The 21,854-nt window shown below is 34.1% G+C and overlaps 3 protein-coding genes across 4 annotated transcripts; 2 read left to right on the top strand and 1 right to left on the bottom strand.

Annotated features, from left to right (window-relative positions):
- Nucleotides 1–2,802: 2,802 nt before the first annotated feature.
- Nucleotides 2,803–5,410, bottom strand: LOC105127887 (S-adenosyl-L-methionine-dependent methyltransferases superfamily protein). Of its 2 annotated transcripts, none has more exons than XM_011029358.1 (3): nt 5,280–5,410; nt 3,525–4,791; nt 2,803–3,259 (listed from the first exon to the last, which is right to left on the bottom strand). In XM_011029358.1, exons 2-3 carry the CDS (start codon nt 4,754–4,756, stop codon nt 3,172–3,174), a joined length of 1,320 nt encoding a protein of 439 aa, XP_011027660.1. In that variant the 5' UTR covers nt 4,757–4,791; nt 5,280–5,410; the 3' UTR covers nt 2,803–3,171. The 2 variants fall into 2 exon arrangements, with proteins under 2 accessions (XP_011027660.1, XP_011027661.1); XM_011029359.1 differs by having other exon boundaries at nt 3,525–4,809.
- Nucleotides 5,411–8,831: 3,421 nt separating this feature from the next.
- Nucleotides 8,832–12,706, top strand: NDP1 (Tetratricopeptide repeat (TPR)-like superfamily protein). The gene is made up of 13 exons (XM_011029360.1): nt 8,832–9,098; nt 9,173–9,302; nt 9,401–9,474; nt 9,591–9,637; nt 9,741–9,891; nt 9,983–10,027; nt 10,099–10,303; nt 10,396–10,457; nt 10,564–10,664; nt 11,163–11,217; nt 11,284–11,331; nt 12,005–12,372; nt 12,415–12,706. Exons 1-12 carry the CDS (start codon nt 8,894–8,896, stop codon nt 12,181–12,183), a joined length of 1,302 nt encoding a protein of 433 aa, XP_011027662.1. The 5' UTR covers nt 8,832–8,893; the 3' UTR covers nt 12,184–12,372; nt 12,415–12,706.
- A 2,726-nt stretch (nt 12,707–15,432) lies between these two features.
- Nucleotides 15,433–19,163, top strand: LOC105127889 (probable LL-diaminopimelate aminotransferase, chloroplastic). The gene is made up of 10 exons (XM_011029361.1): nt 15,433–15,703; nt 15,864–15,892; nt 15,996–16,063; nt 16,224–16,340; nt 16,433–16,495; nt 17,644–17,748; nt 17,857–17,907; nt 18,081–18,401; nt 18,505–18,711; nt 18,810–19,163. Exons 1-10 carry the CDS (start codon nt 15,627–15,629, stop codon nt 19,101–19,103), a joined length of 1,332 nt encoding a protein of 443 aa, XP_011027663.1. The 5' UTR covers nt 15,433–15,626; the 3' UTR covers nt 19,104–19,163.
- The last annotated feature ends 2,691 nt before the right edge of the window (nt 19,164–21,854 follow it).

The following is a 21,854-nucleotide window of genomic DNA, read 5'->3' on the forward strand; positions in this document are numbered from 1 at the left end:
ATTCCATTAATATCAATATTTGTAAGTTGTGAGAGATTCAATCCTTACTGAACCATTATAACACAAGTGAACAATTCTGGCCAACATCATAACCCACCTTGACATAATTGTCTAAAACGCTCAAACAAATTAACCCACCTTAACAATCTCATCATCTCTCTCCCAGCAGACCTACCTTTACTACTTGTAAAGGGAATGTCTCAAGATGGAAAAGGATGAGGTATATCCTCAACATCATAACCTTTTTATGCTTACGCTGTTTACCTATGCATAACATTCTAGGAACTCTATGATTTGGTCTCAGAGTCTGATGTTCTTCCTTTAATTTCTTTTCTTCATCTTAAAGAGAGGCAAGTTAGTGGTTCTGGGTGTAAGATTATTCTTTAAGGGATGATTGTTGAGTGATAAGCTTAGAAGCATTTAAGATACCCTGCGAGAAAAAAATGTTGCTAGGAAAAAATAAGAAAGGAATAATGGAAGAGAGAGAGACAGAGAACAAAAAATATCATTACACAACAAGACAATATACTTGACCATGTCCAAACACAAGTACTCAGATGTGGATCTCAGCTTCTTCTTCTTCCTTTTTTATCAATCCTGGGAAGTGAAAACTCAAGTCAAGAATTTGCTAATAACCGCTTCATTTCTTAATTATGATTAGCTTTTTAGAATGTCTCATTAAGGAAGGGATACCTCACTCACTTTTTTACTCTTATCTTCAGCTAAATGTGAGGAAGATAATAGATTAGTAGCATATTTATTTTTGTATTTTGAAAGTGTTTTTAAAAAAAATTAATTTTTTTTACTTCAAATAAAAATTTTTTAAAAAAAAATAATTTTTTTTACTTCAAATAAAATTTTTTGTTGTATTTTCAAATATTTTTAATGTATTAATATAAAAAAATCTTAAAAAAATAAATAACAAATATTATTAATGCATTTTAAAATAAAAAATAATTTAAAAAGTAACATTATCGAGCCCTAATACAAGAAGCATTGGACTTTTGATCACACCATCATGCTATGACTCTTATCCCTCAGACATACTCATCATCTTCCTTTTCTTTTTGTGTAAATGGAAGCTTAAAACTCGAGCAAGATTAAATTAATAAGGGAACAAATGTCCCAATAAGGTCATAATACAATAAAAGATATAGCCTCGTAAGAGCTTTCCTAATAATACAATCAACTATAGAAATTGGATCTCTTGTTAACCCATAATTAAGTTGCTAGCCAATCTACAATTACATTTCCTTCCTTGTAAGCGTGCTGAATTCTGATTGTCCAATCTTTACTCAATAATTTATGTGCCTTTGTGACCAAAACATAGTTAAAACTCAATTTGGCACCCTGCTATGTAATAACATTAACCACAACAAGGGAGTCTGCCTCCAAACAACTACTTTGTCGATGGTTGCTTTATGCGGATCAAACTTTGGATGTCATTGACACATCGTTAGGTAGTGATTTGAAATTATCCACGATCCTCTAAATAAGGCAAATCCCCTATCATCTTGTTTTGAGAATTTAGCCAAGAAAAAATCATTACCCAAGTCCACTAATCCAAGGTCCCCATAATGCTTATCTTAAGCAATAATTTTTTTATTTTTTTTTAGAAAACACGGTTCATACCGTGTTTCAAGCTCTAAAATAAGTATAATGCTACAGGAAAAACACTGTTTTACACACCCTTTTCCTATAAATTTATTTTTTTATTTGTTTATGCACACGCTAGATTACTATTCACTAAAATATACACATTATCTCATCAAAATATTAACTTGATCGTCGGAGGAGGAGCTGATCGGGTCTCCAGCTCGGATAGACTTTTATTTCAAAGACTTTGGAGCTGAGCGTGGATCGCCCAGGCCAGACATAACATCTATATTGAAAGCATTACATTAGATTAGATTATTGGGGGTCGCATTAACTTTGAAATATGATATTGCATGGCCACCATAGCTGATCCATGGCCACTGAGATAGCAGGATTTCTCTTGCTTAGCTCATCATTGAAAAAAGTGAGGGTTTTTTGTTTGTTGGCAAGAGAATTTAATTTCAGGTTCCGAAGAACTATATATATATAATGGAAATGCATTGATAACAGTTGGTAGTGTTTTTCATTAGGCAAATACAAATTCCAAAGCAGTACTAATTCATATGTTGTCGGTAGTGGCCATATTTCCAACAAGTTGATCCCATCCCATGTGATGTCTTGTTCAAGTTCAGCTGATAGCATTAAATTTCCCTTATTTGTTACTTCTAGCTTTTGATAAATATAATATTTCTTATCTTTTTTCTTTTCTTCTTGATAAAAAATAAATGAATCTTCTCATTCATCAAAAAATAAATTTACCTTTAGTTGATCCCTCGTGCTGTGTCTTTTTCATCATCGATCTTCGACATCAATCTGAAGCTGTTGGCCTAACTTATTATTACAGGGCCACTTTTTTCATATCTAGGCCATGCTCTCTCTCGATTTAAAAACACCGTTAATAGATTGCAGACAAGGAAAACCATGAAACATAGCATTTGCAAACTAGAGATGCTCGCGCATGAAGCTTTCTATAGTTTTTTTCATACAAGTTGTACAAATCTGCCCTCTATCATTCATGTACTCACCAACGCTTTTGACCCTGAAATCTGAAGAACTGATGAGGCATATCATAAAATAGCCATGATTCCCTTCAAAATTTCTCTACACATCTCCATAACTTTTATTTTCTCAGGCATGCGTTTAGGTAACCTTGTTTTTTCAATTGTCAACGTAACAAAGTAAGCTACATAAAGCATCAGAAATTACAATAGCAAATGCATCTATAACACAAAAAGAATGTAATGCGCTTCTATAACATTCCATTCACAATTCGTGTTAAAAAACGCAAAGGAGAAGGAAAATAAAAATAAAAACTGCTTTACCCGGGACAGCATGAAATTAGTACTCATGGTAAAGCTTAAGCATCATAAAATACAAGTTGACCGCGCAGTCACTCCCCTCTCCCTCGAACCCCTCCACCCAATCCCACAAATGAACCCCAGCACCTTCATCAGTGCAATGCGATGAATGGTCATCGTCACTGCCTCTTGTGGGTCACCTTCTTCAAAGGAGAGGACAAACCAACTCTTGTGATTAATTTCAAGCAATCCTTGATGTTTTCAGCAAGTTTCGTTCTCATAAAGTTTTCTGAAGAATGATACACCAGTTTGACTTGTCAAAAAATCGATCAACTACCACTGCATTGCTCATTCCAGAAACCAACCTGAAAAAAAGGATGCAGCAGAAACCAGCATAAAGAGTTTGTAAATCAAATAAACAAAAACATTATACAGAAGAAAGGTGGAGGATGTTAAACAAGATGACTTGCATATGCATACAAAGTAGAGAAAAATGAGGACATCACATGTGAGATGCGTGAATATGATCAGAGAAGGGTGGATGGCCATAAAATATATCATTTATAACCAAAAAAAAAATCATCCTAGGAGTAAAAATTAAAATAGAATACATAAAAAACACGCATTTACCTTTCAAGTTCACCTTCACTGAAGACATGGTAGTACCTGTTATATACCACAGCACCTTTTTTATCATCCTTCTTTGCCAGGCCATTTTCAAGAGCACATGCAGACGCACCACCGACTTCAGCACGGTGGTAAGGTAAGTGCCAAGGCACAAAATACTCCTGTTGATTTTGTGCACTGCTATCATCTTTAGACGTTGAAGGCATAGTTCCCTTGAGACTCTCGGTATCTTTTTCATGCTCCTTCGAATTATTCTCGGTTTCAGGGATGCTTTCTAGTGTGATGGATGAAGGGCTTCGAATACGAGGACTACCTGGTCCTATCCACTCATCAACATACTCCTGTTGATTTTGTACACTGCTCACATCTTTAGATGTCGAAGGCACAGTTCCCTTGAACTTGTGGTTTAGACTCTCAGTATCTTTTTCATGCTCCTTTGAATTATTCTCGGTTTCAGGGATGCTTTCTAGTGTGATGGATGAAGAGCTTCGAGTACGAGGACTGCCTGGTCCTATCCATTCATCAACATACTTTTGGTTAAGGGGAGTCCATTTTGTAACCAATGATCGATCCTCCTGTTCTACAGCCCACACAGTTATTAGAATCAGACCACCCTTTTTGACAGCTCGGACTAATTCATCTATTGCCCTCTTTCTCCTGTTCTCTGTACTCAGGTGATGTAACACTGCTATGGATATTGCCGCATCACCAAAACCAGTTCGGTAAGGAAGATTTACTGCATCTGCAACAAGAACTTCATGACCTCTGTCTGCACAAATTTTGATAAGTGGTCCACTTATATCACATCCTACAAAAGTGCAATCCGGATTAAACCCCAAGTACTTCCCATTTCCACATCCTGAATCCAATACAAGAGATCCTGATGGCAAGGAGTTCAGAAAGGTTGCAACTTTTGGCCACTTGGCAAACCTGGTGGAACTAAAATGAGGTGCAATGGCATCATAAACACGATGCACATAATTCTTTTCTATTTCAGGGGTGGACTGTACACTTGACGATGAAACTTTCTCTTCTTCAACTAATGGCATGGGTTGAACATGAGATTCTCCATCAGATACAAGAGTACGCAAACTAGACAAGCCCTTTACTTTGATTCCTCTCATGGGTTTAAAAATTCCAGGATGGCAGACCCCACGAAATGCAAAATTGGGTAGACTGAAGGCCTTCCAGGTCGCTTCAGTGAATCTATATGATCTCAGAAAGCAAAAAACCATCACCCCAAAACACACATTTTAAAAGAGACAATATCCTGCACGAGGCCAAAAAACTACATGAAGATGATTGAAAAGTAACAATTAGTTAAACATCGATTAGACAGGTGCATGAACGGCAGTTCTTTAAATGTATCAAGCTGCATTTTCTTCTCACAAGGACCTCTCAGCTAAATTTGCTTTTTTGGCAAAAAAAATAAAATAAAATTGTTACTTCTTTAAATAAATTACAGAAAAACCTAACAAAAACAATTAGATTCCTCAGATCCATTTATCTTATCAAGAACAGAACAGAGAAATCAAAAATCTTAAATCAGAGTAAGCAATTCATTTCCAAGTGAATCATATGTTAAGGGTCTCATTAACTCTATAAAAAAATCAAAACTTCAGCCATAGTTAAAATCTAGGAATTTAGGGGAAGCTAAAAGTTGGTCTCTGAACAAATTGGACTATCATTATATGTACATATAAGAGACAATAGATAGGCATAAATGATAATAAGTTCATTGAGATATAAAGAGGTTACCTGATTGAACAGATATGGCGTCTTTGAGGAATGTTATTTGCAGTAATGATTTTTAGGGTTAGGGTTTTTGAGAGTGAAGCACCGAAGGAGTATGTTTGCTTCGTGTTAGACGACTTTTTAGGCCCCTATACTGTTGTAATTCTGTTGATCCAGACCCTTATGTTTTCGAGCCTCTAACGCATCCCTTATACCTCGTGATGTTTTGTGACGGGGACATTTCATCCAGCTCAAACGTTAATCTTGTCTGAACGTTCGCATATGTCAATAAAACTGAGGACTTTGTTTCTATTTCTAGGGTTTTCTAGTTTACTGTTGGTGTTTTTGCCATTGATTGGATTCAAATTTTTTAGAATTAATATTTAAATCATTATAAATTTTTTAATGTTCTTATTAAAACTTGATATAAAATTTAAATTTCAAAAATCTTAATTTGATTAGTTATTTAAATGAAGTTTTTAATTAAATAGCCTGGAAATGATTTTAAAATTATAATTTACACTAAATAAATTAAAAAAAACAAACTATATTCACTCCAGTCAACCATAAAAATATAATCTAGGTTATAAACTCTAGTGATATAATTAATTTTTATTTTATAATAGAATAAAAAATATAAAAATAAAATTACAATCAATCCCACATTACATGATAAAATTAATTAAAAACCCAACATAAAAGAATGAGATAAAAAAACACCAAAGAAACCTACAACCCAACTATTGACTCTGTAAGGTTAAGCTAATTTTTTATTTTATAACATGATAAAAATATAAAAATTAATTTATAATAAATTAAATAATAAATCATAAAATTAATTTAAAAAATTAAATAAAAAAAATCAAATAAAAAAATTAAAAAAATTAAAAAAAAACAATCAATTAAAAAAATAAAAAAAATCAATAAACTATGCTAGACTCGCTAAGAAAACATAAATGATTAGCACATCTTAGCTTGTAGATCCATTTGAAAAAATTATTTAAATATTACTCTCACACATTATCTACTAAGTTACAAATCAAACAACTCAAATATATATATATATATATATATGTACATGTATATATTAACATGGTTTAGTATCCATATTTACCGTAAATGACTTTCAGTTTATTTAGTTTTTGTTAATAAGCGCTTCATTGACAATTGAATCGATAAGGGTCTAGATCGATAAAGTTAAAACAGTAGAGGGACCATAAGGGTCATATCACCTTTGATGTCAATTCATTTGGTCACGAAGAGGACAGGCCTGTGACGTGCGAGTTGAACTCATCAACCTGTAACCGTTGGATTGGAGATTTGTGACTTCAGCAACTCGTCCATCATCCATGTCGGTGATCCCTTACAACGTGTGGTCTTCAAGTAAATTTTATTAATTTTTTATTTTTTTATTAATATAAATATCCAATTATACCTCAAATTAATTCTACAAGCTTATTTTAAATATATTTTCCTTCAATTATAAAAAAAGGTTTAGCCGGATGTCCAGAACAATATAATTTTCAATTTGGTCTGTAATATAGTCGTGGATTTTTATCATTTCCCTCTATCCTTGTCTGTTAATAAATTATAATTCTCTAAAAAAAAAAATCCCGTATCAATTTGTATTTTTTTCAATAAAAGAAATGTTTTTTATTTTTTTATAAAAAAACTCTTCATAATACAAGACAAGCCCAGGCTCATCATGCAGAACAGAACCGTATCAATTTGTATTTTTTTCAATAAAGGAAATATTTTTTATTTTTTTATAAAAAAACTCTTTATAATACAAGACAAGCCCAGGCTCCTCATGCAGAACAGAATTTTTTTTTTTAATTTTCTCATTTTTTTCAAGGAAAAATGAAAAAATTATATCGATAACTTGGATTTTATGAAAGATTAGGCTGGGTTTACGCTCATCATAGCCCATTTGGGGTCTATATTTGCATAGCCCATAATTTGCCAAGATGAACGGTCCTGGATATATACAGTGTTTTTTTTAAAAAAACTATTTATTTTTCATATATTAGTCGAGTGATAAGCGTTTTTCTTACCCAAATTGATATTTAAGTGTGTTTGTCTCCTTTTCTTTTCTTTTTAATCTTGCTATTTGGGAGCTTGATTAGTGGCTAATTAGACTAAAATTATTAAGGAATGAAAAATTAAAAAATAAATGCCTAAAATGAAACAAGCAGGTAGGATGGGTGGTGTCTTGGAATTTGTTTTGCAAAATGTTCACCTTAATCCTCATTCCTTACCAATTATAAGAATTGGGTTCCTCTAGCATTCCTTACCAATTATAAGAATTGGGTTGGGTTCCTGTGGTCTTTGAACTTTCAGCAAAAATTAAATTTTATCTAAAATTTTATTTTTATTTTTTAATCTTAAATTTAAGAAAAGAAAGAGAAAGTCATTAGATTCCAATAATAAAAAAAATATTAACATTGATTTTAACTACTAAAATTGTTGATCTTTGTATTAAATGGTTTTATATAATAAAAAAAGGGTTCAATTTAGAATTTTTTTATACTTTTAAAGTGCCTAAAAAAAACATATATGAGTTTAGAAGGATTTGGGGTTTCTGGTTAATTTTGAAGTGTTTTTTTTAGGTTATGAATTGATTTAATAAAATTTCTAATTTATTTATAGATATTTTTGGTAAACAATAGCTGGAAATTAGTTTTTAAATAAAAAACCCTTTAACCTTAATTTTTTCAGCACCGTAATGCTGGGAGTCCAGATAAAGTCAAATAACACCTTGTCTAACTATTTTATCTCAAAAAAAATTAGTATAATGCTACTAGCAAAAAAATTGCAGGGCCCAAGCGTAAGAGCACTCACTAAATGAGCCAAGTGCATCGTCTTGATTTGCCAGGCCAGGAAACACTTAGATTTTTTTTTTCAACCTTTTTAATTCATGCCTTTCTTAATGGTAAATTTTTAATTTAAATCATTCATTTTTTATTAGATTTTTTAAATAATAATTATTTTTATATATTATTTTTTAAAAAATTATTCTAATTTATCTATAATTTCTTCTTTTATGTTTAAATAAATGGAAAATAATTATTTTGTAATAATATTTTTAATATATATAACCTTATATAATTTTTTTATTCAATTAATTTCATGTGATTTATTTTTATTATCATCTAATTAAATAAAAATTTAATTTTAATAAATAAATGTATTAAATATTGTGAGGTTAAATATTTATATATTCATATTTATCTTGATTTTTTCATTAAATAGTTTTTTATTAACATATATAATTTTTTTATTTAATTTTATATATGCATAAATTTTTTTTACACTTATAATTTTTTTTTAATACAGAAACATATAAAACAGGCTTGTATATATAACTTTTTTGTTAAGAAAAAAAAAAAATTGACCCGAGCATAGCGATGATAAAAAGGCTATTATTTGGATAAGAGCTTTTCTGAAAATTCAATTAAAACCGTATTTTAAAAAAAAATTATATTTTTTTAACCTTTTGAATCATTTTAATACTTTAATATTAAAAATAATCTAAAAACAAATATTAAAAATAATTTTTAAAAACAAAATAGATATAGCATTTTCTGTTCATTAGCTCCAGTCCCTGAACCCCTTTCAGAGGGTCTTACAAACAGACGATGTTGCCGTCTTCACTCAAGTTATCAAGAGTAGTGACGGCCACCGTGGCTCGAGCAGCCCGGTTGGGACTCACCTCCTTCAAACCATCTTCATCATCGCCATATAGATTGATCCATGATGGAATCATCAAAAGCCCAAGTGCAAACCCAGTTGCTCTTCAAATGATTGACTACGCTCTATCTCTTGCCAGATCTCAAAAAACAGGTATCGCTTACATTTCTATATAATCTCTCTCTCTTTCTTGATTCCCCTTTTTCACTTATGGATTGATTATGCAGATGAATCGCATGCCCAAGCTATGTTAGTCCTAGAGCAGTGCCTCTCTTCTCAATCTAGTGAAAACCATGTTGTTACGCATAATTCAAAGGCAATGGTCCTGCTTGCTATGTCTAGCTTATTATCTGCAAGGTCTTTCATTTGCCCCCTTTTTCTATTTAACCTGTTTTTATAATATTGATTTTGCATGTTGGAAATGTTATATTGATTTTTATTCTGGTGTTATTTAGAGGAAGTTATGATGATGCCATGGAAAAACTGCAAAATATTCAAGATTTAATACACTCTCATTTGGATGTTAGAGGTGGGTAATTGTGACTTCTATCTGTATTTCTTTCTCTTACAATTAACATTGGCTTGCTGAGTTTTGGTTATGCAATGGAAATGCCGTTGTTGTTGTTGCTGCTGCTTTTGTTATAGTTGCTGCAATGGAAGCTCTTGTTGGGCTCAATTTAGAGATGGGGAATGTAAGTTTCTTTTAAGACTATATTTTTTTGTGCATTTTACAATAACCCTGTTTTCTATTTAGGAGTTAAAAAATTTATCCGGAGATGGTTCCCCCTTATATAGGATGATACTTCATCAGTGCTCGCAGATAAATGCTTGGAACTCTTAGGAAAAGTTGAATTGAAAAATAGTGATGAAAGCACTGAGGTTGCTAGTGCTCGGGCTAAAGCAATCAAAGGGCTAGCTGAACTTGTCCAAGGCAATCTTGAATCAGGTTCACGTAAAACCATTGCTACATTTTAGTTAATGTATTTGTTGTTGTTCTCGTTTGTTTCATTGTTGAATTCTGGGCTGTGTCTGTCCAGCTGAACCATTCTTCCAAGGATTTCTGGACAATAAAGGCTGCATTGGTGAGCATCACTTTGGTTCTAAGAAATTTAGTAGACAATTGCAGACTGCATTTTGATATCCTGGTGTATAGGAAATGCTGCTTTATCATATGGAGAATTCTTGCATGCCATGGGAAACTTTTCACTGGCAAAGGACTTCTACCAGAAGGTTATTCAAGAGGTGGCTAAAAAAAAAGACTTTACAGATTTCCATGTCTTAGCAGCTTGTAATATGGCTTCAGAGGAAGTTCTGCTTGCAGCTACCTGTGCTTTGGGACAGCTTGAGGCGCACCTGGGGTATGCTTAGAGTTATTTTTTATGCCCTTAACTGACCATTTCCTTTTTTATCGCTGTCCTTTCATTCCATTGAAAACTTATATTCGATTCAGGAACTTTGGCAATGCAGAAGAGACATTGACTAGTGCACTGAACAGAGCCGAGCAACTTTTTGGTGTGCTATTTTGAATTTGTACTTTTAATTGCATGTAGTTTGGAACCTTTTGGAGTTTATCTAAGGATCTATCCGAACTCACTATGGTTTTATTGTTGTCATGTAGGCTCTCGTCATCCCAAGGTTGGTGTAGTTTTAACCTGCCTGGCTCTCATGTTCCAGCATAAAGCAAAACGCGAGCACTCAAGTTCTCTTTTAATACAAGAGGTCAGAACCTTACCTTAATCATAGAAATACTGTCCGAATTTTAAAATTTCAATCGCTATCCTTCACTTTATTACCTCACCATCAGTTAAACTTCATGGTTTAAAATTATAACTTGGTTGATTTTGGATCATTGATCTCATCTAGTAAGTTAGAGTTAAAGTATATTTTGGATCCAGGGACCATCATGGTAGAACATTATTTGTTTTGGCAAAGGTTATGAGGCATTACCCAATAGAAATCACACTCCAGATAGATAGACAAGATAGTTAGTGTCAGATTAATTTTCCTTTGGTTCATTGAGAACCTCACTTTAGTCTCTTGATCATCTCTCCTTTTCTTGAGGGAAAAAAAGAAGAATAGAATTCAGCATCATGTTCATTTGTTGATTGAAGTGGTCATGTACAACATTGTGTAACATCAGCTTTTTGTGGTCAAGTCACTGTAACTTGTTTGTGTTTTCACTCTTTTGCTATGGTTTGGGTCATAAATCATTGACAGGGTCTTTATAGAAGGGCAATAGAGTTGCTGAAAGCTCCACCTCTGGACTTAGAAGGTATATGAAGTTGAATTTTTTTCCTCTCATGCAACTACAGTACTCATTTTGTTTTTGATTGCGCAGTTAATAGAACAATGAGAAATAGGATGGATATCATTGCTCTTGCAAGAGGTACGGTTGACTATATAACTACTTTGATATGCATTTTGATATTCTTTTGGTATTGATATGAATATTGTGCCAATTGTCCTAGTTAACCATTTTATCAAGCCTGTCCTTGTTCACTTCTCTAAAGCCTTGAATGATGTGGCCTCTGCTGTGAATGCTGTCCCTAAACAACCATTCAGGCATCATTATACCTTGTTACCTTGACTTGGGTTTTGTTGTTGTAAGGTGGATAGGTGTTCTAAGTTTGTGTGTAAATTCTGGAGGTGGTTTTGTTATCTGCTTGGATTGTAGAATGCTTCAAGAGTGTTTTGTGCACGGGATGCACAATATCTGATTTCTGAAAGTGTAATTAGCTAGGAGGTTAAATTTGGAGATAACCACAATTTTAGTGTTTCTATGAGCTCCTCCTTTTCCGAGATGAGTTCTCGTGCTTTTCAGGACTATCAATCAGGTGCAGTTGTTCCATAAATTCCATTTTGATTACTAGTGTGGCAGTAGTTTCTTGAGGAGGGTTTAAGAACAAAAGCACTTGTTGATGGTATTTTAAAATTACAAGAAAAAGATTAAAAAATAGTAAAGCAAATGAACTCAAATAGAAATCTTGATAAAATACAGGCACCAGAATGATTTTATCTGTTCTGTGGTTGTTGCATCCCTTTAATGGTCAATTCTGTAGGTGGCTATGCAGAAACACTATGCATTCAAGAGAACAGAAAGGGTGAAGGAGAGAAAATGAAAAGGTGGGCAGAGGCTGCATGGAGAAACCGCAGCTTGTCACTATCTGAGGCTCTGAAAATCTCAGATTATTCCAACAGAATGCCTGTGGTAGATGCCCGGATTTGCAGAGCCCTGTAATTTCACTTTCAGCAAAAACAACTCAACGATGATTTGAGGTATGCCACGAGGATACGTGAGAAGCTGCTCCAAAGGCACAAATGCATCACGTCCATGTTGGGCATGAATGCGCCTTCAATGTCATTTACCTTGTCTTTGAAATATCCACATAGCCTTGCACATCACCCATCAGCTCGTTAAACAATCCCAGAAATATCCACATAGCCTTGCACATCACCCGATGAGCTCCCGAGCGATTTTTGTTAGGATTGTTGTTCATCGGCAAATGTATGAGATTTCCTTTCTTTTTCTATACCTATGTAAATGAAGGATGTGAAGACTGAAGAAATCCTTTGTTCTTTGGAGATTAAGGTCTCCAGTTATCCTCGTGGCCAATGGAGTGTGATGCCAGAACATGGTGTGCTTTTTAAGGTTTTAACTGGTTTGATTCTGCTCCCCCGATGGATGGCCGTTCAGTTGCAGCACGTAGACCTCTTTGAACTGTCATAACTGCATTGTATTGGGTGCCCTGATTTTTGTGAGCTAAGACTTGAAGGAGGAAAGACTTGAACTGAAAATGAAGCTTGCCGTTAGCCCGAGAGCAATTGGGAGACAATAAGGAAAGCTACTCACTATTGTGAGTAAAATTATTTAATAAATCTACTATTGTGCTATTTGAATTAAAATTACCATTAAAAACATAACTTAAAAAGAAATTAAATGAATTGATTAAGAAATGAATTTTTTATTTGGAATTCACACAAATACCATTAAAATGAAAGGGAGGAAGCCCAGAAGGTTTTGTTAGGTTGTAAAGGGTGGAAGCCCAGAAGGGTTTGTTTTTGACAGTCAGTGTCCATGAGCTGGGCTATCAAAGCTCGGAAAAGTTACGCAAGCAGCAAGCTTTCTTATGAAGGCATGTGAATTATTTCAAGTTTTTTGTTTGCCCTGATATTGCATGCCTAGTAATCTGAAAACTCACAATCCTGCAGTGGAAATCTTGCGTCAAGTAGTGACATTGTCGATTTGGAAGGAAATAGGACAGTAAATACAAGAAGTTCTTTTGGTTCTGTTTTTGATCTCTTCTTTTTCTTTTTTGTCACTTTCTTTTGTTTTTTCTTCTGTATAAGTAGAATCTGAAATTGTGAATTCTGTGTTCTTACAAATCCAATTTATAAACATTATTTTCACCAGTTCAGAAGTATCAAAAACAAAAAAAAGATCTGTCTATTCTGTCAGAGAATACAAATTTACTTGAAACAGTTTCAAAACAGCGTGCTTGTATGCTGCCTGGTGCTATGGTGTGAGGTATAGATGGTAATTAGCTATTGTTTTATATTTAAAAATGTTAATGGTGTTAGACTAAATTATATTCACCTTAAGTCGGCAGGCATTGGCTCCTACTAAATCTAAAAGGACTTCAAATTCCACATCCACGTTTAGAAAGGAGGAGGAGGAGAATGCTCTAGAATAATGAGAGGGACCATTCTCCATGAACACACCCTCCTGCCATCGGATTGATGTGGACCGGTGGAAATTGGACTTTTCTAAATACAGATGAGCCGATCTTGTATGATAATGGGAAGCTCCCTTTCCATGAAAAGTCTAATTTCCACAAAACTGACTTTTCACAAGGGCACCTCCTCGTGTTGCCTGTCTGCTAGCCAGAGAATATCATTTTCATGAAAAAAGGCAACTTCCATGGAAAATAATTTTTTAAAATTTTGTATATTTATTTGTTATTAAAAAAACTGATTAATAAAAAATATTTTTTAATTAAAAAATATAATTTGATTTTTAAAAAATTATATTAATTTTATTTTGAACGTATAACACTTTCTAAAAATTATGAAAAATTTAAAAATATCATATTGTTTGCTGATTTTATCAAATTTAATTCTTAAATTTTTAATTTTTATATATTTTATTTTGAACCTCTTTTTTTTTAACTTTACCCCTTAAAATATGATTTAATTTAATTTTTATATTAGTTTTGGTTTTTATTTTTATGATTGTTATTTGTTTTTCTCTTATTATTTCTTTAATTGAAATTTTTTATCTATCAAATTTAATACTCATTATTTTGATTGTTACTTATTTTATTTTAAATAATTTATAAAATTATAATTTTTTTTTAATTTCATTATCTTTCAGTTTTTTTATCTATTAAATTTGATCTTTATTATTTTGATTATTATTTATTTTATTTGAGATAATTTATGAAATTAGATTATTTTTTTTAATTTTATTTTCATTAAACCTTTTAATTTGTAATATTTATTTCTTATTATTTTAATAAACTTGAAAAAAATTAAATATTAATAAATTATTTTATATGAAGTAACCAAACATCAAAAAATATTTTCTAATTTATTTTCAGTAACACTATTAAATATTAAAAAATAATTTATTTTTTTATAAAGTCAAATTTTCAAGACAAACAAACAGACCTAAATTCCACAAGGTGGCTTCATTTCGGGGAAAAATGGTTGATCGAGGTACTTGAAGTTGCTTCGAAAATCTGGCATTCGAACCCAATTTCTATTCTTCGAAAGAAAACTCGTGTGGTAACATTTGCCGTGAATAGCTTGCACGCAATCGAGCATGTTTTACACAGAACATATATATATTGCTCTCATCCTATCTTAGAAAAATTCCTTTTTGTTTCTTCTTCCGAATACAGAGGGTTGGAAGTATTAGGAGGTGTGGAAAAAACAAATGCTTGGCGACTTCAGGCCATGAATGAAACCGAAATATCAGGTTCTTCCAGGCTTCGGCAGCCAGGCCCCCATCCTCAGTTTTTGAGTGGCTGCCACATGTGTGACCTTAAAATGTTACTTGTATCCTTTTCAATAAGTTTTTTGTCTTCCAAGGGAACTTGAGGAGAAATGATAGCATAGGTCTTGTCCTTGTCGACAGATTCAAGTGTATTATTCCCACTCCATAAAGCCTTCTTCTTCTTCTTTTTTTAAGCTAAAAAGGCTTAAAGACCACTTTTTCTTTTTCATAGAGGCTTAATTAAAGATTAACTGTTTTAGTCAATAACGGATCAGTGCTCTCTTTGCACGAATTTCTAAGAAAAGTGGATGAGTTTTTTTCCTGTGGAAAATGCGAAAAGACTAGCTTAGTCTTAGCTGTAGTAGAAAACGTGAAATGACATTAAACAATCTGAAAATTGCACTAGTACAGTCCGGTTTTGAGCATGTGCATGTTGCTATCTTTAATGTCTCAATTTTCCAACAGGTTGGAAGTTTCTTGGAAAATTCTATGTATTAACAGTAGACAGGTTGCTTATAGAAAGTAGAAACTCGCTGGAAATTTTATCCAGTGTGCCTACGGAAGCTGTTGGTATATATAGCATCAATGCCGCAAGACATTCTCGTGCCTGAATTCTGTATAAACTCTCTGTAGCTTCACATATTTGAGGAGATACCTGTTTATTTGGAAAACCTGAAACCCAAATTATGAATTATTCTCAAGTGACATCGTGCATTTGCATACCCAAGGCAATCTTACTACAACCCAAAACAAACTGGACCAGGTGATTCTTTTTACAGAAATGACTTCGATTAGTGTCATTACATGCACGGATTCCATCTGTTTCTTCCGTTTTTCAGTTTCTATCTTTCACTCCATGTACTATGTTTTATTATAGTGTTTACTGATTTCCGTTTACCTTTGCTGGGTGTATATATTTACAGTTCGAAGTCCGGCAATGAGAGAAGAGCTGGTGAGTCATTTTCGAATCCACAGTGCTTCTTAAACCACCATTAAGTTTCTTAATTATAATCTCGGTCTGCTAATCATGATAAAGAATGTGCATGTGATGACAGGTCACTGGACACATGTCCCCCGCAATGTTAATATGGAGGGCCTTCGAAGTGGATATTTGTTTCCTGAGGTTCTCTTGTTGCTGTTATCATGCGCCCTAACTCTTTTAGATTCGTGCTCGTTAATTCTATCAACTCATGTATTCTTTCTTTCTTTTTTTAATTCGAAACATGCTCCTTAATCATTGACAATTATCTGATTGTTTTCATTCCTCGGGAACTCTTAATCAGATATCCATACGTGAGCATGAGCACATCCAAAAGAACCCAAATGCAAGGTTGATAAGACTTGGAATTGGTGACACCACACAGCCTATACCAGACATCATAACGACGGCGATGGCTGAGGTGACTATTTCCCCTCGGCCATTTGGTGAAACAGAGCTATTGACTAATTTTGTTCGAGACTCTGTTGACATTCAAGTACTTTTTTCTTGCAGCATGCAGATGGTTTGTCAACTACACGAGGTTACAGAGGATATGGAGCAGAGCAGGGCGACATGGTATATATAATAGCATCTTTCGTGCTTGTGCTGCTCTTTTCTTAAAATGATCGATGAAAAAACAAAACCCACCCCTCTTTACCATATCCCGATCCCCACAGATTGACCTTTGTGGAGCGATGCTATAAAATGTACAAGGACAACCTCTTCATTAATTTCACTCCGACACAAATCCTTGAGCACATGAAGATGCTTGAGTGAATTGTTCGGTTCTGAGATGAAGCAGTGCAGATTGATAAATTATTTCTCCGTTTTGATTTTTTTATCATTATCACTTAAAGAAAATAATGAATCCCAACTTAATTGGTTTTGCTGTTGACTAGAAAATCTGTATACAGCATAAGTACGTGTACATTTTTTCTCGTGTTTGGTTAATACCAGGAAAATGAAACAAGAATCATGTCATGCTATCTAGAAAGGTAACGCAAGTGAGTTCTGCCGGTTTAGAGTAATGGTTGAAATTGTTTTTTAAAATACGTTTTTATTTTAAAATATATTAAAATAATATTTTTTTTATTTTTTAAACTTATTTTCCATACTTACACTTTAAACAAATTGAGAAACACAAAAAAAAAAATCAAAATTTATTAAAACTCTAGTGTAAACGCTGCACAAAACCTGAAAAAAAAGGTGTGGTAAATTTACATTAATTTTTAACAGCAAACGCCGATTTTTCGCTCCGAGAGTAGCCAAAACGGAGAACAAAACGACTCGGCCGGATTTTTTATCAAGGATATGCTTGAATTTTATCTGACTTATGACAAATGTGACATGTGAGATTCGAAATCGAAAATCTAACGCTCTTGTTCATGCTAGAATATCACAGTGTTACAAGCACGGTGATTAAATCCAAATTTAAGTCTGGAAAATTAATTTCCGTCCAGATCAACGATGAAAGATTTGAAATTTGTTCTTTCTTAGAGAAGAAAAAAATATTAATTCTGTTCTATACCCAATGGAAGAGAGAAGATTAACAGAGAAATAGACTAATTTATTATGCTGCTCAAGATCTGATCACATCTGAAAAAATGCAATACATATCAATAAATATTGCGAGGTATTCTCTGCGAATCTGTCTGTGTACAGCACTCGTTTATTCTATCCAAGCCCATATTACAAAACTGAAGTTTTGTTGCTTCTCTGCACAGGAATTACGAATGGCTATTGCGGAAACGCTTTACAGAGGTACAGGGGTGAAAGGCAAGGAGATTTTTGTATCTGATGGAGCACAATGTGACATTTCACGTCTTCAGGTAAACAAGAGAATGGTTACCGGTATACAGGCCTCACTGGTTAAGTGGAATATAGCCAATAAACCGATGCTACAATACTAAACCTCGACTTCTTGTTTTCCCTGGCAGATGCTCCTGGGCTCCAATGTGAAGGTGGCTGTTCAGGACCCTTCTTTTCCGGTAATTTTATCAGGATCTAGTTAACCCGCAATGAACGATTCGTACAATACAAAATAAGAATATTATTGTGTTCATAGTATTTCCATGCTGCAATATTTTTCCACTCTGCCTTCTCTTTCGACACTTGTGGAGTTTCAGTCACCATATTGATAGGCTGTATATGCTTGAGACAGGCTTATATTGACACCAGTGTAATTGTTGGTCAATCCGGCAAGTTGGAAGAGAAAAGTGGGAAGTATAGCGACATTGTTTACATGAACTGTAGAGCTGAGAACAATTTTTTCCCTGACCTGTCTGCTACTCCAAGGACAGATATAATTTTCTTCTGCTCTCCAAACAATCCAACTGGTAGCGCTGCATCTAGGCAGCAATTAGAGCAACTGGTTGATTTTGCCAAGACTAACGGCTCCATAATAGTTTATGACTCTGCATATGCTGCCTATATATCAGATGAAAGCCCAAGATCAATCTTTGAAATCCCTGGAGCCAAAGAGGTTTTTCATTGACAGCGATTATTATACTAATTCTCGCCTCTGGATTTGATGTGAAGCTCCTTTTTCCTGACTGATTATCGAATTCGGTGTTTTTGTGACATAGGTTGCTATTGAGATCTCATCCTTCTCCAAATTTGCTGGGTTCACTGGCGTCCGCCTCGGTTGGACAGTGGTTCCTGAAGAGTTGAAATACTCCAACGGATTTCCTGTCATAGAAGATTTCAACCGCATTGTATGCACCTGCTTCAATGGCGCTTCAAATATTGTTCAGGCTGGAGGACTAGCATGCCTTTCTAGAGATGGTTACCAGGTGAGTTAGCGGTGTGACTGCCTCGCTTGGAAGATTTTTCTAGCATCACAAAGCTGACCTTTTCAATTAGGATTCACTCTTTTCAATTCTTGTTTCAGGCTGTGTGCAATGTGGTTGACTACTACAAAGAGAACGCGAAAATACTTGTTGAAGCATTTGAATCGCTTGGATTGAAGGTCTATGGAGGCAAAAATGCCCCTTATGTGTGGGTTCATTTTCCAGGGATGAGTTCTTGGAATGTATTCAATGAAATCCTAGAGAAAACACATGTAGTGACTGTTCCAGGTAGAGGATTTGGTCCTGGTGGTGAAGAGTACATCAGAGTTAGTGCATTTAGTCATAGAGAGAATATGATGGAAGCTTCTCTGAGGATGAAAAAAATCTTTAGATGAAATTTTGTATCTTGATCGCTGCATTGAGCCAAAATAAAATAATTTATGATTTAGTCTCTATGTTTTTTATTAATCTTTTGGTTTTGAGAACCATAAGCTAGTCCTTCGATAAAGTTGACTGTTAATTATATTTAGAAAAACTTAATTACTTTTTTTAACGAATCTTTTATTTTATCTGTAGTAGGTGATTTTGGAAACTTGATTTGAAATGAAGGATTTTTAGAAAAGAAAAGAAAAAACTTAAATTATTACGAAAAATCAATAGAGCGACTAAGTTACAAACAAATGTGAAAATATAGCCAAAGACTACAAATTAGGTTCTTAAAACTGAAGGGATTCACTGATTGTTTCACTAAGACATATGTACGAGGTCCAATGATCGAATGAACTGTTTTTCTTCTCTATCTTTCATTAGAGTGATGGCTATAGTCACACTCACAACAGGTTTGAGGACAGATGTTTTTCTGCTAAATATTGATGCGATGTGTGGAGCAGGTCATCCAGACTCAACATAGTCTAAAATGCCTCTCTATAAATCAATAACTGAGGGAATTTGGTAACTAAAATGACGAGGCTTCTAAGCTACAGAAATAAGCCATACGTGTTAGGTTTGTTGCCATTAATGTGAATGTATAAGCTCACATGTGCATCAACCAAGAATGAACGACACCGTACATTGACAAAGAAAGTGCAGCAACCAAATATCAAACAAGATTAGTGAGATAGGTGGCCAAATTGTTGAGAAATTAAGAGCTGGAGTTGTTGGCCATTGATGCCTAAAATAGAGGAACCATTTGTAGAGCAAAGAATGAGCAGAATAAAGAGAAACATGTGAGGAGAGAAAGAGAGAAGGGCTGCGGTGCAGCAAAGAGTGCTGGAAGTGAGATGATCCTCCTCCTCTGTGAATATGTATCTTTTCTCTGTCTATAATAATATAGACTATTCTATGATTTGCCAATCATGTTAAATATATATTGTGTGCGCATGCTCAGTCTCCAATAGGCATTGATCTTGAATACCACGTGGTCCCAACAATACGTTCTCGACGATTGAATGTTTACGGTACAGAAGACACGGTATAAAAGGCTTCATGTCTTCACCCGCAGAACGCAGAACGCATAATGTTATATTTATGTCAGTTGAGAAACAAAAAGAAACAAGGAGATCAAACTGTAAGCCTATGATCTTCTAGGCTTCAGTTTTTGATGCGCACTTACTTGAATACACAATAGGAAAGTTAATGCATAACAGCCGTATAACAAGAAATATGACCACCTATATATGTACATTATAATAACCGACTACATCAAATACTATAATATGCTCCTTCAAGCTGATGGTGGAGGGAGTCAACGTGACGCTTGGATCTAACAAGTTAGAACTGAGAAGCATCTGGATGTTTAGTTAAAACATCAGCTAGATGATCCCAAGAAGCCATTGCAAAGTGGCTGTAGAGGGAACATGAGTGACCATATATATAGGCAGCCGGGTATTCAGATTGATTGAAGCGTTGAGCGAAAAATTGAGCTGTGTGATTGAACCTATTGCACAGATGACATCGGATGCTTCTCTGGTTCTGACCATTAGGGGACCACTAATTATTAGAGCACGAATTGTTGGTATTCCGGGCTGTCCCTGGTTGATGGTAAGAGGAGCGAAAATTGCCATGGTTCCTATCCCCTCATACATGGTTCCTGCTTCTGTTATTGCCACAAAGGGCTGTCAGTAGCAGTATCGACATGCTGCTGCTTCCGTTGACTGGGATTTTCCGAGGGAGTGATTGAGCCATTTGCAATTCGAGAGCCAAAGATAAAGTTATCCTCCATTCTTTTTGCTACAAAAAAAAAATTTATAGATTATAAATACATCATAAAAAATTTTAAATAAAAATTAATATTTTTATTTTTTATTATATATATTTTTAGAATATCTCTTTCTAAAATATTATTATATTTTTTAAAAAAAATATTTATTTAAACATTAAAATGTTTGTATCTTTATCAAAAAAAATCTTTTATATATGTTAACTATAAATCATCTTAACCTGCTAAACATCAAATACAAGTGTTATTGATTACCTAGAAAAATAAATAAAATTGTTATAACCATTTAATTTACCGATTATCCAATCGAGAGACTTATTCTTAAACTACATGGTTTTTTGAGATTTCATTCAAACATATATATCCTTTTGCGAAAATTCACGAGTCAATAATAAACCAATGGAAGAAACAGGTTCTGACCTGGTTGATAAAGTGGTAACGAAGCTGTGGATAGAGGCCACCCAGCACTTGCGAGCCCATCATGGTAATGCTTAGCTCGCTGCAAATAAGCTGTTACAGATTCATCATGCATCCGGAGCTCTCGAAGAGCAATATGTATTGTCATGATCCGGGTAGACGGAGAAGCAAGGGCATTCTCCAAGGTCAGCCAGATACTACGGGATGGAGTACAATCGACTATCAAATAAAAAACCTAAGGAGGTAACGAAGAAATAAGGGTACTCCTCAGCAATTGATCTTGCCGAACCCATAGAACATGAGTCGAATTTGGCTGAGACAGTAATGTATTTTCAACAATAACATGAGATAGAGGATATAGTTTGGAGCCTTCTACAAATCCGAAATGCCGAATAGCCCTCGTCCTTGAAGGAAGGACTTCATTTGTGTTTTCCAATGCAAATGGCTTGTACTAGTCAGTTTCAAGGAGATAGAGTGGTGCGCGTAATTTGACAGAGGAATAAACATTGTT

Source organism: Populus euphratica, unplaced genomic scaffold (genome assembly GCF_000495115.2).
Source record: "Populus euphratica unplaced genomic scaffold, PopEup_1.0 scaffold93.1, whole genome shotgun sequence".
In the NCBI taxonomy this organism is placed as follows: Eukaryota; Viridiplantae; Streptophyta; class Magnoliopsida; order Malpighiales; family Salicaceae; genus Populus; species Populus euphratica.